Source organism: Hirundo rustica, unplaced genomic scaffold (genome assembly GCF_015227805.2).
Source record: "Hirundo rustica isolate bHirRus1 unplaced genomic scaffold, bHirRus1.pri.v3 scaffold_145_arrow_ctg1, whole genome shotgun sequence".
Lineage (NCBI taxonomy): Eukaryota > Metazoa > Chordata > Aves > Passeriformes > Hirundinidae > Hirundo > Hirundo rustica.
Genome location: NW_026690228.1, coordinates 42,382 through 59,408, shown reverse-complemented (window position 1 = coordinate 59,408; position 17,027 = coordinate 42,382). Strand labels below are relative to the sequence as shown.

Genomic DNA, 17,027 nt, shown 5'->3' with positions numbered 1-17,027 from the left:
CTCTCTCACCCTGCTGTTGACTCCCTTGCACTTCTGGACTCCCCTATCACTCGCACCTCTGCACCCGGACAGCGTCTTGTCCCCCGCCAGTGCAGACCCCTCGCACTCAGATGGCGTGCCTCTCCCTTAGGCACCCCCAACTAGTGCAGATTCCCTTCATTCTACCTGGCACCCACTATCCTGCACCCGGATAGCGTCCTGAGACCCCAGCGTCTCTGGACCCCCGACCAATGCAAATCCCCCCACCAGGATAGCCTGCGGGCCCACCCTCAGGACCTCAGCTACTACCCTAGCCTGTGGACCCTCTTGACCCTGCACCTGGACAGGGTATCTAGACCCCCCGCCCAATGCAGATCCCTCACCCAGATAGCGTACTCTTACTGGGCACCCCCGACCAGTGTGGGATTCCAGGGCCCCAGGCACTACTCCTCTTCCATGAGGGGGGGATCCCAGTGGGGCCCTCGACCAGCCGCTCTATGACGCGCCACTCACACCTATGTCTCCTCCGCGTGCCCGGAGGGGGGCCCACTATGCCCCTGGAGACGCCTCACTCTTTCTATCTCCTTTCTCTTCCCCCTGTTCCCAGCTGGCCCCCTCACAGAGGTCCGGAACCGCGGTACTAAGGGGTCCTCACTCGCTTCGGGGGTCCGAGCTGCTGGCCCCCATCTCAGTCACACTCCACTCGCACGCCTCCACTCCCGCCACTGGTTTTCTTACCCGTGCTCCTTAGCGAAGTCCTTCTGTGGCCGTGTCCCTTGCTGGGTCCAGAGTAGCCAGCTGTCCTGGAGGTCCAAGGTCGGGCGGCGCCTTCCTGTTCTAGATCCTCTTCTGAGCGTGGCTTATCCTGGACGAGTCCCCAAAATTGTTGTAAGTGAAAGGGCAGGGCATCGATTTAACTCCTTTAAATGCCTTTATTATCAACTGTTTTTGGAGGGATGGCTCAGGGATGCCTACGCCACCACTGCTCCCAATGGGCACCGCTGAGGAGAAGGTCTACGACAACTTTGCTGCATGCGCTGCAGAGTCGGGAGCCTTGCCTCGCAGGAGTCCCCTAGGATCTCTTTCTAGGCTCTTCGGGTCTAGGGGGTGTCTCTCAGTGAGGATCTCTGAGGTCGTGGCGAGAATCTGGAGAATGGCTGAATGTATTTGGTAGATTCCTGGGCGCTTTCCTCACCTAGTGCTGCCTTTCATTCCCTTGAAATTCATGTCGGCTCGTTGTTCTTAGGGGCTGTTGGTGTCCACCACACTTCCGTCTGAGCAAGGCATCCTGGGAGTTGCCTGATTTACATGATGGGTGGTGTTAGGCAAGGAACAGAGAAGTGGGCAGGGCCTCTGGGTTGACAAGCAGGCAGGGAGGAGCTGGTGTTGATGTTGTGATTGACAAGTGGAGAGCAGCAGACGAGGCGCTGGTGACTTCAATGGGTTGATAAACTATCAGGGGAGCAGCGGAGGCTTAACTTGGGATAAGGTAAGGATTTTGGGGCCTGGAGAACTGGGAAGGAACTGGGGAGTACAGTATTTTGTAACGAACTGGGGTTTGGGGTTCAGAAAACAGATAACATGGATACATTGAACAGACGATACAAACAACCGATAACTAACAACAGGTAACCTAGACAATTGATAACTTATAAATATTGCACCTTAGAATCTTTATTCCTCTCACTGGCACACAGAGCCAGGGCATGGCCCAGGCTCACACTGGGACACCACAAGCACCAAAATTCTACCCTGGCAGGGACTTTTCTTTATGCTCACCTCCAGTCTGAACTTTCCAAGGTGCACTTTGGGGAGGTTTCCTTCTCTTCCCACTGCCAAGGAAAGCTCTGTCTCCTGCTGTTCACAAAGGGAGAAGGGCTGGGCATGGAGATGTGGTGGTCGGATGCTGTTCGAGGCTCAGTGACCATGAAATTACCAAGTTTTCAAATATTCTGTGAAAGAAGGAGGGGCAACAACAAAACATCCACACTGGACTTAGAGAGAGCAGATTTTGACATATTCAGGATGCAGATTTGGGTAGTATTGAAACAAGTACTGATTTTCTTAAGGGAAAAAGCCCTTAAAAACAAGGGTGTCCAGGCAGGATGGGCACACTTCAAAAAAGAAATCTTAAAGGAGAAAGAGCAGGCTGTCCTTGTGTGATAAAGATGATCCAGAGAGAAAAACGACTGGCCTGGCTGGGCATGGAGCTTTTACAAGAACTTAGGGGAAGAAAAGAGGGGGAAACATCTTTGGAAAAAGGGGAAGGCAACTCAGCAAAAGTTTAAGGATGTTGTTAGGTCATGCAGAAAGAAAATTAGAGAGGTGAAAGCTCAAATAGAGCTTAACCTGGCCATTCCTACGAAGGATAAAGTTGTGGTGTGTTTTTTTTGTTGTTGTTGTTGTTTTTGTTTTTTTGTTTGTTTGTTTGTTTGTTTTTTAAATCAATATTATAATGACAAAGAGAGGGAAAAGGAAAACCTCCATTCCTTATTGGGGGGATTTGGTTACCGAAGATGAGGAAAAGGTTGAGGTACTTAACCCTTTCTTTGCCCCATTTTTCAACAATCAGACTGGTTGTCCTCAGGACAAGTGCTCTCCTGAGTGGGTAGATGGGGACAGGAAGCAGAACAGCCCCCCTGTCATCCAGGAGGAAGCAGCTGGTGACCTGCTGAGCCACTCAGCTGCTCACAGGTGTCTCTGGGACCAGATGGGATCCATCCTAGGGGGATGAGGGAGATGGTGGATGCTGCAGGCTTGGGTCAAAGTGACTAGACAGTGCCTATGGAGAAAGGGAACTGGGGTACTGATGGACAGCAGACTGGACATGAGCCAGCAGTGTGCCCAGGTGGCCAAGAAGGCCAATGGCACCTGGCCTGGATCAGGAATGGTGTGGCCAGCAGGAGCAGGGCAGTGATTCTTCCCCTGTGCTCAGCACTGGTGAGGCAGCACCTTGAGTGCTGTGTCCAGTTCTGGGCCCCCCGATTTCTAAAGTACATGGAGGGGCTGCAGCATGTCTAGAGGAGGGCAACAAGGCTGGTGAGGGGTCTGGAACACAAGTCCTGTGAGGAGCAGCTGAGGGATCTGGGGTTGTTTATCCTGGAGAAGAGGAGCCCCAGGGGACACAAGGGGGTGTCAGGGCACTGGATGGACTTGATGATCCCCAAGGTCTTTTCCAACCTTGCTGATTCTGTGATTCTCTGAAAGCACCCTTGGAGCAGTTGCAGGATGAGCCCTGGGCCTCCTCTTCAGAGTGTCCAGCAGCCCAGGTCCCTCAGATTCTCCATACAGCCCCAAAGCCCATCCTGTCAGTCCTGCAGAGCCTCTGCAGCCCCTCCTCATTGCCCAGAACAGGGAGCCCCACGGCCAGACACAGCAGCCCAGATGTGCCCCCCTGGCCTGTGGTGCCTCTGGCAAGGGAACAGCCCGAGGCACTGCAGGAGCCTGCAGACAATTCCTGCAGCACTTTTACGATGATCCTGCACCCCAAGGGACGTTCCCATGGTGTGATGCTGTTTGCCCCCACCCTGCCCACGGCCACCTTGGGGCTGCTCACGGGGCTTTTCTCTGCTGAGCATTGGCCTGGGCATGTCCTGGAGAGAGCCTGGGCAAGGAGCCTGGAGCCCCCAGGCCCTGGCCTGAGGCATCAGCGCTGCCCCAGCAGTGCCCATGGCCTGTCCCTGCTGCAGCCCCGGCACTGCCACCCCCAGCACTGTGCCCGGCCCCGAGAGCACTCAGGCCCTACAGCAACACCAGGGCCAGGAGGGCAGCGGGGCAGGGCCACGGGAGCAGCACTGGCAACACCAAGTGCTGCTGCTCCTGGGCACAGCTGCTGTGCCAGCACTGATCTGCCCCCAGCTCTGCACACAGACATTGCTGCTGCAGCTCCAGAGAAAGGAACAAATAGGGGATCTCTGGACAAAACTCTGATGGGAGATCCTTTATAGTTCATTTATAGCTACTGAGAGCACAGCTCCTTATTGATACGGGTTGGGGCCACAGCAAAGGTGGAGAGAAACAAAATGGAACAAACCATGATCCTTCTTTGTAGACAATATTAAAAAAGTAAAACAAAGAAAAAGAATGTCCCAAATGAGACGAACAAGACGTATCAAAAATTACTTTAATTACAAAGGATTTGCAGAAACTGGCCAGCAGTTCAATGTTTCTGTAATTGTCCAGTGATCAGTGTCCACACTGCAGCCTTGAGCTCCTGGTTCCTCAGGCTGTAGATGAGGGGGTTCAGGGCTGGAGACACCACCGAGTACAGAACTGACAGGGCCAGATCCAGGGATGGGGAGGAGATGGAGGGGGGCTTCAGGTAGGCAACTGTGCCAGTGCTGACGAACAGGGAGACAACGGCCAGGTGAGGGAGGCAGGTGGAAAAGGCTTTGTGCCGTCCCTGCTCAGAGGGGAGCCTCAGCACACTACTGAAGATCTGCACATACGAGAAAACAATGAACACAAAACAACCAAATACCAAAGAGGCACTAATGAATAAGAGCCCGAGCTCCCTGAGGTAGGATTTGGAGCAGGAGAGCTTGAGGATCTGTGGCACTTCACAGAAGAACTGACCCAGGGCATTGCCCTGGCACAGGGGTAGGGAAAATGTATTGGCTGTGAGCAGCAGAGCATTGAGAAAGGCACTGGCCCAGGCAGCTGCTGCCGTGTGGGCACAAGCTCTGCTGCCCAGGAGGGTCCCGTAGTGCAGGGGTTTGCAGATGGACACGTAGCGGTCGTAGCACATGACAGTGAGCAGGGCAAGCTCTGACCCAAGGAAGAAGACAAGCATAAATAGCTGTGCAGCACAACCTGAGTAGGAGATGGTCCTGGTGTCCCAGAAGGAATTGTGCATGGCTTTAGGGACAGTGGTGCAGATGGAGCCCAGGTCGGTGAGGGCCAGGTTGAGCAGGAAGAAGAACATGGGCGTGTGCAGGAGGTGGCCGCAGGCTACGGCGCTGATGATGAGGCCGTTGGCCAGGAGGGCAGCCAGGGAGATGCCCAGGAAGAGGCAGAAGTGCAGGAGCTGCAGCTGCCGTGTGTCCGCCAATGGCAGCAGGAGGAAGTGGCTGATGGAGCTGCTGTTGGACATTTGCTATTTCTGGCTGCTTAAGCCTGTAGGAGGAAAGATAGTGAAGCTTGAGGGGAGATTTCTCATAGAAGAGTCAAAACCCTTTCTCACAGACCATGCCCTGCCAATAAATACCACCCCTTTGTCTATGTCTTACAGAACTTCCTTCATCTTGGTTGCTGGAGATTGCTTCTGGCCAATATTCAATAAGGAGCCAGACCTCAAGCAGCAGGACACCTGGGAGTCAGCCCTGACCCCCAGTCAGTGCAGGGAAACAGTGAGGGCAGGGGCCAGTCCTGGTGGTTGAACTTGGACAAAGAATCTCCTCCTAAGGCACAGGAGCTGCCAGGGTGAAGGGATGGGCATTGGAGGAGGCAGAACAAGAGATTCTGCTGCACCTGGGGAGAACAGAGAGTCCAGTGAGGCAGGAGGATTGCAGGAGGCTTAGTGCAGACTGAGGGGAGCTGCTCTGTCCCTGTGACCTCTTCCCAGCTGCCCTGGACTTGCACCTTTCTGAGCTCCACTCCTATATCACCTGGGAAAGCCAGGAGACACTGCTGAGAGCAGAGGGATCCCTGGCACACAAAGTGGCTCCTGTCTTTCCCAAAGTCAGTGAGAGTCGGCTCATTCCCAGCCTGCCCTGCCCAGAGCTCCCCGGGGCAGAGGGAGCTGGGACACCCCATTGCTGTGCTCAGCCTGTGCAGGAGGAGCCCAAGGGCTGGGCCTGAGCCTGCAGCTGGAACTGCCATTCCCAGAGAGCCCGTCAGCAATGCCAGGAGCACCTGGGCAAGGCAAGGAGAGAGAGAGCCGGGCCCTGAGGAAAAGCCTTTCCCTGCCCAGCCCTGCACAGCCCCTGCCAGGCAGCAGCAGTGCAGGACAGTGGCCCTCAGGCCCTGATCAGCAGGGAATGGGCACATGGCAGGAGAGATGCCCTTCATCTCTGGGGCTGCTCTGCCAGCCCAGGAGGGGACTGAGGGCCCCGAGCCCCCGGGCTGAGGGCTGTGCTGGCTGCGAGGGGACACAAGAGCTGTGCTGCTCAGGGCAGTGTGTGCCCTGCAGGGCAGGGCCGGCAGGTGCCACATCTCCCCTGCAGCAGGGCTTCCCTCAGCACTGCCTCCCTCCCTCCCTGCCCACGCCTCTGCTGCTGGAGCTGTCCCAGCCCGAGCTGTTCCTGTGGCCCTGGGCTCCTTCCCTGCCAGTGCTGCCAGAGCCCAGCCCAGCCCCTGGGGGCTCAGCTCTGCCCTGCACACCCCTCCCAGCACAGCGCACTGCCCAGGGGCAGCTTCCTGGCAGCAGGGCCTTAAGGGCAGCTCAGGCAAACAGAGATGCTGCAAGCCAAGGTGCTGCTGGTGCTGTCTGTAGGCAGAGGAGGGTGAGGAGGCACTTTCTGACGGAGCTCTGAGGCAGATCTGCTGATCCCCAGGGTGACAGTGCAGGAGTCTCAGTGACACAGACAACCCTGACAGCCCCTTTCCCTTTCCTTTAGGAGAAAGCCGAGAGCAGCCCTCGCCATGCAGCACCATCTCCACAGCAGGAGGAATCTGCCCTGGTGGGGGTCGCTCCTTCCACCTCCCACAGTTCCCCAGAGCCCATGGGAGCTCCCAGGCAGGCTGAGAGCTGCGCCTGGGAGGTGGCAGATCCCCTGGCCTGGCCAAGAGCCCTCAGAGCTGCAGGAGCTGCTCTGCACGACAGCCCTGGGCACCCCTGGCTGCAGCCCCAGCTTCAGCCCCTGCAGCCGTCCCTGGCAGCAGGAGCCGTCCTGCCCTGTCCCTCTGACGGTGCCCAGGGCAGCCCCGCTCTGGAGCACATCCTCCCCCAAAGCAGAAAGGGCAGCAGAGCCATCCTTACAGTCATGTCAGTCCTGTCCTGGGTCAGCTTGAGCAGATCCCTGCAGCCAGAGACTTACTGTGTCAGCAGTGGTGAAGATTTCTCCATGAAGAAGCTCAGAATTTTCAAAAGGTGTGAAGATTTCTCCGTGAATAATCTCAGAATTGTTCTTACAGTTGATTTAAGCCTCTGTCTGATTCAATCCTCTCATGTACCTGCAGGCAGTGCCCTCATCCCTGATGGGCTGGGAGAGGAGCTGCTCCTCAGGAGAAATGTCTTTTTGAAGCTCTTCTTGCTTGCCAGGAGCTGCCTCTGTGCCAGGAGCCCAGCCCAGCTCAGCGGCACAGACACAGCACAAGGACTTTAATGGGTCTCTTGGGGCTTTGGTGTTGTTTACAGTTATGTCAGACCTGGAGAGTGTTTAAAAAACTTTTCAATAACTCAGAGTTTGAACTCCAAAGTTTCTTGAAGTTTTAATGTGTCCCACTGAGGGACATGACTGAGAAAGTGTCCCCAGGTTCCAGTTGGAGCAGAACACTGCAGGCAGTGATGACAGGTGGGGACAAACAAGGCAAAGGTGTCTCTGATGCTGAGCAAACCTGCATGTGTTTCAGGAATGCAAAGGGCCAAGGCCTGAGCCCCAGCCCCTGCCAAGGCAGATCCTGTCCCTCCCTCAGTGCTCAGGGCTCTTCCCGGGACACTGGGATGTGGGGATGTGCAATGCCAAGGGCAGCACCATGGGGCGGCCCCTGCCAGGCTGCTGAGCAGGGACAAGGAGGCAATGAGGCCCCAGGCCTGCCAGGGTCACTTGTCTCCTGCTCATGGCTCAGGCCCAGGGCCAGCAGCCATGGCCCAAGTGCTGCAGGAGTTGGCTGTGTCAGGGCCTTTCAGCTGCTGCCCATCCCTGTGCCCTCTCCAGCCCAGGCTGTCCTACGGTGTCCATGCCCTGCGCCTCTGTCCCTGCAGGCTGTCGTCATCCCCCGGCTGCCCCACCTCGCTGGCCCCTTCCTTTGCTGACAGCTCTGCATCCTGCCTGCCTCTGCCTGGGCACACAGAGTCTTGGGATGCTTCAGACTTTTTCTGGGGGATGTCATGCTCCAAAGCCCTGCTCTGGGTGAGAAATTAGTTTCTCTCTGTTCTTAGTCTGGGCCTCCCCAGGTGTCCTTGGTATTATTTTTTTCTTTTCTGGCTGTTGTCGACCTTGTCAAAATTATCCACTATCACTGAAACAACCTTTCAAGCACTCCCAGGGCTCTCCTCTGCTGTCCTCCATCTCCACACCACTGAGCACAGAGCTCCTTTGTTCCTATATAGTGTCATGTGCTGGAGGCCATGGGCACCCAGACAAGGACGGTTCTTTTCTTTAGGAAGGAAACCACAGAACCCCAGGGTTTACAGGGAGATGAGAGGCACTCACCTGAGACCAGTTCAAGCCAGACTTGTCTGTCCTTGCAGGTTTTGTCTGAAAGGAACCCTTGGATATATGGGGAGTTCTAGGGGTGGAATTCCATTTCAGCTCTGGGTTTCTGGAAAAGAATGACAGTTCTTCTGCACAGGAAGGGAAGGGCAGAGCCTCAGTGTTAAAAAGGAAGATGAGAGCTGCCCCTCAGGAAGCCAAGGGAACCTAGACAGTCCTGGCAGCTTTTTTCTGAAAGCTATCCTTGGATTAAAGAATTTTCAAGGCAGATTCCCAGTTTTGGCCATGGATGCCTGGACATGAAAGATGTTTTCTCCATGGGAAGAGAAGGATGGTCGTCCAGTATTTTGAAGGCTGATGAGAAGTGGTCCCCAAGAGGCTAAGGCCAGCCAGAGCTGTCTGTCCTGGCACGTTTCATATGGGAACAATCCTTTGGTATAATCAGATTTGGAAGTAGAATCCCAACTTTGGCCGTGGGCACCTGGAGGAGGAGGACATTTCTTTCTCAGAGGAAGGAAAGCACGGAACTCCAGGGCTTCAGGGATAGATGAGAACAGCCCTCAACATGCCAAGGTCAGCTGGACCAGTCAGGCAGCCCCCAGGAGGACAAGCCAACCCGATCTCTTCCATGTTCTTGTATCCTTGGGGCCCTACAGCATCACAATTTCCTCTTGGATGCATGAGGCCCTATAGTATCAGAACAGAATCTTTGTTTCCATGAGGCCCAGCAATATCACAATCATCTCCTTGGATCCACAGCAGCACAATGGCCCCTTAATCCATGTGACCTGGCAGTGTCACTTTGGTGACCTTGTTTCTATCAGGCCCTGTGGTGTCACACAGGCTCTATGGTTCCATTGGGACACCGAGTGCCAGAATGGCCTCACTGGTTCCATGAGGCCCTGCAGTGTCACAATGGTCTCCTGGGTTGCACAAGACCCTGCAGAGCCCTTGATTCAATGAGGCTTCAAAGTGTCATAATGATCTCCAGGACTCCATGAGGCCTCCCAGTGTCACAAGGCGCCTCGGTTCTATGAGGACCCTGTAAGTATGGAATAGCCCTTTGATTCCATTAGGCCCCTCAGTGTTACATGAACTCTTAGTTTCATGGAGCCCTGTAGTGTCACAATGATCTCCTTGGTTCTGTGGTGTCACACAGTGTCACAATGGCCCCTTGTTGCCCTGAGTTTTTAGCCTTCTGATATTTACATTTTTGCAATGGAGTTTTCTCATGGATTGTAACATAAACAAAGTGATTGTTTTCGTATTCCTCCTTGGAGGAGGGACAGTTGATGGATTTCTAGGGTGACCAATGCGGTCGGAGAGGTGATAACTTCATTCTCCAATCCCTGGTCATCGTCCAAGAACTATATAAATTGAGGTCAAAAATAAACTTCACTTCATTCTTTTCTGACTACTTGACTGTGTGAAGTCATTCTTTTTGTGTCCTCTAGCGACACCTCCTTGCTCCCAGGAGGCCCTGCAATGTCACAACGCTCTCATTGATTCCACAAGGCCCTGCAGTTCCACAATGGCCCTTTGGCGTCACAAAGCCTTAAAGTGTCATAATAGTCTCAGCAGGTTCCACCACTGGTTCACAATGGCCTCCTTGGTTCTATGATGCCCCATTGTGTAACAATGGTATCCTTGGTTCCACAGAGTCAGAATGTCCCCATGATCTCATGGATCCCCACAGTGTCACTATGATCCCCTTGATTCCATGAGGCCCTGCTGTGCTACAATGACCCATTTGTTATACAAGGCCCTGCAGGGTCACCATGACATCTTGGTTCCAATGGGTCCTGAAATGTCCTAATGGTCTCCATGGTTCCATGAGGCCCCACAATTTCACAATGGACATTTGGTTCCATGAGCTTTCATACTGCCAACAACAGTCTCCTTGGTTCCACAGTATCACCATGGACCCTTTGTTCCATGAGGTTCAGTACTGTAACATGGACACCTTGATTCCATGAGGTTCTGCAGTGTCACAATGGACTCCTTGGTTCTGCAGCCCTGCTGTGTCACAATGGACCCGTAGTTCCATGAGGTTCCGTAGTGTCACCATGGTCACTTTGGTTCCACAAGGCCTTGCTGTGCCACAATGATCCCTTGGTTCCATGAGGTTCTGTACTGTACATGGATTCTCCTTGGTGTGGGAGGACAGATTGAAAAGAGAATAGAGATAGTGCTGAAGGCAATCTCGCCCCTGATAAATTGCAGCTGTACTAATTCCCAAGAGTGGGAACAGCCTTGCCCTTAATAGATCCCAGCTATGTCCAATGAGAGTGAGTGTTATAACACAGTGGGTGAGCTGGTCAAGAGTCAGTTGGAGGCTGCGCTGTGAGGAAGAAAGGTTAAGCAGGTGTGTGAGGGACAGATGGGGTGATTCAATGGTCAGGAAAGAGTTAGCCAGTCCTGCAGGAGGAAGAGAGAATGAGCCAGAAGGCTGTGTGGAGCTGCCTGTGGGTAGGCTACAGAGAGAAAGGTAGGAGGATTTTCAGATAATATGGGACTGACACCTGCATCAGTCGTGACTCCACTGTCAACTGGTGCCCCTTAAGGGGACTGGGCAACAATGAATGGCAACCCTGACATTATCGTGGCAGCTGACTATAGACCAGTGAGACAGTGGAGCCCAGCTGAACTGAGCCAGGTGGGTCAAGAGCATGAAGATCAGAGCAGGTGAAGTGAGTCTGAGAGCAAAATAGGGAGACCTGAGAGCCTAAAAATGCAGATGAATTGCAGCCAGGTGGACCTGAGAGCTTGAAAGCAATGTAGGCAGAACTGAGAGCCCAAGAGTCTGAATAACTTATGAGACACTGGCCCCAAGGTATGGCCGCAGTTTGTGGGATCCTGCAGCGGCACCTGCCAGTGTTCACAGCAGCATGGTGTAGCTAGAAGTGGCAGCAGAGCTTTGAGTAGGTGGAGTCAGAGTTGCACAAAAGGAATGTAAGAAAATCTTGGAGTGACAAACTAACAGGAAAAAAAAAAAAAAAAGGTGACCGAACTCAAAGAGAAGAAACGTCATGAAAATGCATTTAGATCTGTACGAGGGAAAGTGTTGAAAACAACTATACAAGAAAGATAGTAACAGCAAGCAGAGATGTTGCTTCAGCCAACAGAAGAACTGAAATTGCAGAAGACAAAAGCAACAAAAACTGAAAAGGGAGCAAGAGAATTTACTAAAGCAGCAGTGGGAGCTAGAGACAGATTAGTTTTATTGTTCAGTTCAATGTGTTTATTTGCTGGTGAAACATACATATTTTGTTCAAAAGTTAAGATTCCATAGGCATAAGTTCCATGGGCATAGATATCAGTAGGCATAAGGACAAAAGCTAATATCCCATGTAAGAGAATGATGTTCTATACTGTTAAGAACAAAACTAAACCAAAACAAAGAAGAGAGAGTTAACAATTACTGAGAAAGGAACAGAAAAGGTAGTTCTGCCACTGTAAATTTTCACTCTGTGTCTACATTTCAAATAACACAGGTGCCCCATCTGAAGGAGAATTTCTCCTCAGGAGAAATGTATTTTTGAAACTTTTCTTGGTTGCCAGGAGCTCGGCCCAGCTCAGCAGCACAGACACAGCACAAGGACTTTAATGACCCTCTCGTGGATTTGGTGTTGTTTACATTCAACTTTGTCCCTGAGAGTATGTTCAAAAAACTTCTCAAGAACTCAAAGTTAAATTGAAACATTGAAGTTTCCTAAAGTTTTAATGGGTCCCAGAGAGCAACCCAACTGAGGAAAGTTTCCCCAGGTTCCAGCTAGAGCAGAACACTGCAGGCAGTGATGACAGGTGGGGACAAACAAGGCAAAGGTGTCTCTGATGCTGAGCAAACCTGCATGTGTTTCAGGAATGCAAAGGGTCAAGGCTGAGCCCCAGCCCCTGCCAAGGCAGATCCTGTCCCTCCCTCAGTGCTCAGGGCTCTTCCCGGGACACTGGGATGTGGGGATGTGCAATGCCAAGGGCAGCACCATGGGGCGGCCCCTGCCAGGCTGCTGAGCAGGGACAAGGAGGCAATGAGGCCCCAGGCCTGCCAGGGTCACTTGTCTCCTGCTCATGGCTCAGGCCCAGGGCCAGCAGCCATGGCCCAAGTGCTGCAGGAGTTGGCTGTGTCAGGGCCTTTCAGCTGCTGCCCATCCCTGTGCCCTCTCCAGCCCAGGCTGTCCTACGGTGTCCATGCCCTGCGCCTCTGTCCCTGCAGGCTGTCGTCATCCCCCGGCTGCCCCACCTCGCTGGCCCCTTCCTTTGCTGACAGCTCTGCGTCCTGCCTGCCTCTGCCTGGGCACACAAAGTTTTGGGCTTGAAACAAGGTGCGTAATTCAACTTTTACCATGCTTGTGAAATTTTAGCACAGGAACAAGGCATGCAGGGCCTGCTTTCCCTGCAAGGACAGTGGGAAGACAAGTAGAAGACTTTTGGCTCAAGAGTGCAGTGATAGAAAAACACAAGGAGGGAATCTGGGAACTGTGTGTGGGTTCTATGGTAATGGCTAATTTGCAATACACATATAGCAAGTCTATAGAAGTAACATTCTTTTAGAATCATATGTCCATGGAAGGTTATGAGTTACCACACGGTGGACCTCAAGCCTGAATAAGTGATACCATCTTAATTGCAAAATTGTCATCAGGACCCTTATACTAATATTTGGTAAATTTGGTTACAGCAGGGCCTCACTGAATCAAAGATTCTTCTGTGATACCTTGGAACCTCATGGAAGCAAAATACTTTTTGACACAGCAGAACCACATGGAACCAATGGTCCATTGTAATACTGCAGATCCAAGGAGACCATTGTGACACTCTGGAACCTCATGGAGCCCAGGGGCCCTTGTGACACTGAGAAACCTCATGGAATCAAAAGTACAGTGTGAAAGGCTTCATGGAACCAGGAGTCCATTGTTACACTGTGGGGCTCTGTGGAGCCAAGGGGACCACAGTGATATTGTGGGGCCTCATGGAACAATGGAGACTCTTCTGACACTTTGGGACCACTGGAACCAAGGGGCCATTATAGCATGGCAGGGCCTCATGGAATCAAGGGGGCTGCAGTGAACACTGTCGGTGTCCTTGGGATGAAGGGTCCAATCTGACACCGTGGAACCAAGGATACCATTGTGACACCATGGGGCATCATAGAACCCAAGCTCCATTGTGACACAGCAGGGCCTCATGAAACCCTGGAGGCCATTTGTACACCTTGAGGCCCTGTGAAACCAAAGGGCCATTGTGGCACTTCAGAGCCTTGTGGATGAGCCAAAGGGCCATAGTGACACTGTGGGGCTTAATGGAACCAGGGGACAATTGTGGCACTGTGTTGCACCATTGAACCGAGGAGATCATTGTGACACTGCAGTGCTCCATGGAACTAAGGATTCATGGAACAGTGCGGGACCCCATGGAACCAAAAGTGCATTGTGTCATTGCAGGGCCTCATTGAATCCTGGAGACTAAGATGAAACTTTGAGGCCTCGTTGAACCAAGAGGCTCTGCAGAACCTTGTGGAACCAAGGAGCCTCTTCTGATATTGTGAGTCCCTGTGGAAGCAAGAGTCCTTTGTGATACTGTGGTACCAAGGAGACCCCTGTGACACTGCAATGGCTCATGGAAGCAAGGGGCAACAATTGTATTGCAACAGGGCCCAATGGAAGCAAGGGGCCGGTGTGACACAGCTGGGCCTCATGCAGCCAAGGGGCCATTGTGATCCTGAGGAGCCCAGAAGAACAAAGGGACCACTGTGACACTGCAGGACTACATGGAATCATGGAGACCATTGTGACACTGCGGCCTCATGGAACCAAAGGGACCACTGTGACACTGTGGGGCCCCATGGAAACACGGGGCCAGTGTCACACAGTGGGGCCTGATGGAACCAAGGTTCCAATATGACACCACCATTGTGACACTGTGGGGCCCTGTGGATCCAAGGGAACAGGGAACAGGTCTGGATAGCTTGGCCTGACTGACTCAGCTGACCCTAGCATGTTGGGGGTCCCTTCTCCTGCACCCCTGAAACACTGGGGCTCTAGGTTTTCTTTTCTGTGGGAAAGAACCATCCCTCCTGCCCAGGCACCCATGACCAAAATTGGTACTTCTCCAAAATTCACTGTAAGCAAGGGTTTCTCCCAGACAAAAGCTGCCATGACCCATCAGCCTGGCTTGCCTTGGCCTCTGCTGGTCACCTCTAATCTGCCCTTAAAATACTGGGGATCGGTGTTTTCCTTCCTATGGGAAGGAACTGGCCTTCTCATGCAGGTGTTCATGGCTGAAATTGGGATTCTGCCCTCAAAATTCCATATATATGAGATATAGAATCCAAGGTATTTATTCCATTGCTCCCAGATGAAAGCTGCCAGGACACAGAGCTCTGGTTTGCCTTGGCCTCTCCTGGCTGCCATTTATCAGTCCCTGAAAGACTGGGGCTCTGTGCTTTCTTTCCTGTGGAGCCTGTGGTGACACTTCAGGGCCTCGTGGATCTGAGGGACCATTGTTATACTGTGGGAATTCATGGAAGCAAGGGGAAAATTGTGGCATTGTTGGGCCGCATGGTCCCAAGGGGCCAGTGTGAAGCAGCAGGGCTTTGTGGAACCAAGAGGCCACTCTTGAATCACAGGGCCTGGTGGACCCAAAGGGCCACTGTGATCCTGCAGGGCACCCTGGATCCATGAAGACCCCATTATGGCATTGCAAGGCCCCACAGAATCATGGAGACCACGGTGACACTGCAGGGCCCCACAGAACCAAAGGGCCACTGTGACCCTGCTGGGCCTCATGGAAGCAAGGGGGGATGGAACATATCTTGCTGCTTTGGGCTCCCAGGGGCCACCTGACAGGTCCAGCTGATCTTGGAATGCTGAGGGCTGCCTCTCATTATGGTAGGCTTAGTGCTTTCCTTCCTATGGAAAGGAATAATCTGTCCTCCTTGGTGCCTGTAGCAAAACTTGACACTCCCACTGAAAAATTCCCTGTATGCAAGGGTTGTCCCAGAAAAAACAGCTGCCAGGACAGAGAGCTCTGGCTGGACTTGGCCTCTGGTGGTTACCTATCATCTCAAGGAAGCCCTGAGGAAAGGATTTGAATAGGTTTGACTACCTAATGAGTCTCTCATCCTCTGAAAAACTCAGATGCTCTTCTGATTGTACCTGACTTTTTTTTTCTCATTCTCTATTATGCATGAAATATTATATTCGGTTAAAAAAAATATTTTTATTATCACTCTACTAGTGTTATCTGACACAAAACACCTCTTCTACACATGGATCCAGGTCACCTAGATAAGCAAATCAAGAACCCAGTAGGAATGATTTGTCCCTGCTCCCATCTGTCCCATCTCCTCTGGAGCTGGAGGTGCAGCCCCAGCACTTGGGAGGGCTCCAGGGGTCACAAATTCAGCTCCCACCCAGAGAACCTGTGGACCCTGGGGTGCTTTTCTTGGCCCCTGCACGCTCACACAGGCTGAGATGGACACTGATGGTTTCTGTGCCAGGCTCTCTCAGCCCAGCCCAGCTCCCTCCAAGCTCTGCCAGCTGCCCTGAGCTCTCTGCAGCACCAAGGGCCTCTCCCCAGCACAGCCCAGCCGGCTCTGGCCCCACAGCTCTGCTCAGGGCAGGCTCCTCTGGGCAGGGGCCCCACGGCCTCAGCCCCTCGGAAGGGCACAGCAGCAGCTGCAGCTCAGAGAGGGCTCAGCCCCAGCCATGGGGGAAGGTGCCTGGCCAAGGGAAAAGGAAGCTCCCTGGGTGCCCTGCTCTCCTCTCCAGGACATCCTGAGAGCTCTGCAGCCCCTGCTGCCATCCCATCTGCCCAGGCCAGCACAACAGCCCTGGCCTTGTGGCCCTCAGGAGCTGTTCCTGCTCCAGGCGCAGGGCCCATCCCAAAGCTGGGGCAGCCAGAAAGCTGTGCCCATTTCTGTTATTCCTGACATGATGAGGATAGGTCATCAGCAACCTGGTGGTTGTTATAAATTTTACTTTTTCAAAGGCCTCTTCTTCCTTGAGTTTTTCAGTTGAGAAATTTGTTGACAAAGGCTCATTAACATTTGTTAAAAAAAAGCAAACAAGTAAAGCCCATGGGAGTAACTCGTCTCTTCAAATCTGTGGGTAATTAGACTGATTTCAGAAGTGTATTCAAAGTGAATATACTATATTAAAAACAATGAAGAAATAGTTGTTTTGTCCTCTTTAGGTTTCTTTTCCTGTTTATAGATTGATATCAGTGATCCCCAGTTGATATTGATCCCCAGCACCTCCTAATGCAGTCTGAATAATCTGAAAATCCAGACCCTTCATGGCTGACAATCAATCACACTTTGTCCCTACCCCCACCCCACCATTTCCCTCATCCAGTCCCTGGGACTCAGAACAGCTGTGGAAAGTTTCTCTTCATTGCCAACTTACAAAATTTGAAAATGATGCTATTTCATACCCATCACAATTCTTCCCTCAGCTTTCTGTGCAATGTCCCAGCTGCATGTCCATCCCCCATCCACCATCCACAAGGGATTTCTGTGCAACACCAGTTTTCAACAAAGATGATGCTCCGATAGATATGAACAATCAAGGTGTTGTACCAAAATGCTCTGCCTGGACTGGAGGTCAAAACAGCTCCAACAGAGCCCTATTTGCAAAGGTGCCAGTCATGGATGAAGAATGGGTTCAGGCTGCTTTTGGTGTTGAGGAAATGTTGAAACCAGCCTGACTCATTTTATCTCTTCCTCTCCTGGCT

General features: G+C 52.6%; 1 protein-coding gene and 1 long non-coding RNA gene across 2 annotated transcripts; one reads left to right on the top strand and one right to left on the bottom strand.

The window, feature by feature from the left end:
- Positions 1-4,138: 4,138 nt before the first annotated feature.
- Positions 4,139-6,904, bottom strand: LOC120747668 (olfactory receptor 14A16-like). Its single transcript, XM_040053690.2, has 2 exons — positions 6,899-6,904; positions 4,139-5,011 (listed from the first exon to the last, which is right to left on the bottom strand). The coding sequence occupies exons 1-2, from the start codon at positions 6,902-6,904 to the stop codon at positions 4,139-4,141; spliced, it is 879 nt and encodes a 292-aa protein (XP_039909624.2).
- Positions 6,905-10,643: 3,739 nt separating this feature from the next.
- On the top strand, positions 10,644-14,371 carry LOC120747669 (uncharacterized). Its single transcript, XR_005699155.2, has 3 exons — positions 10,644-10,782; positions 12,508-12,616; positions 12,973-14,371. It is a non-coding gene; the product is annotated as an uncharacterized LOC120747669 (long non-coding RNA).
- The last annotated feature ends 2,656 nt before the right edge of the window (positions 14,372-17,027 follow it).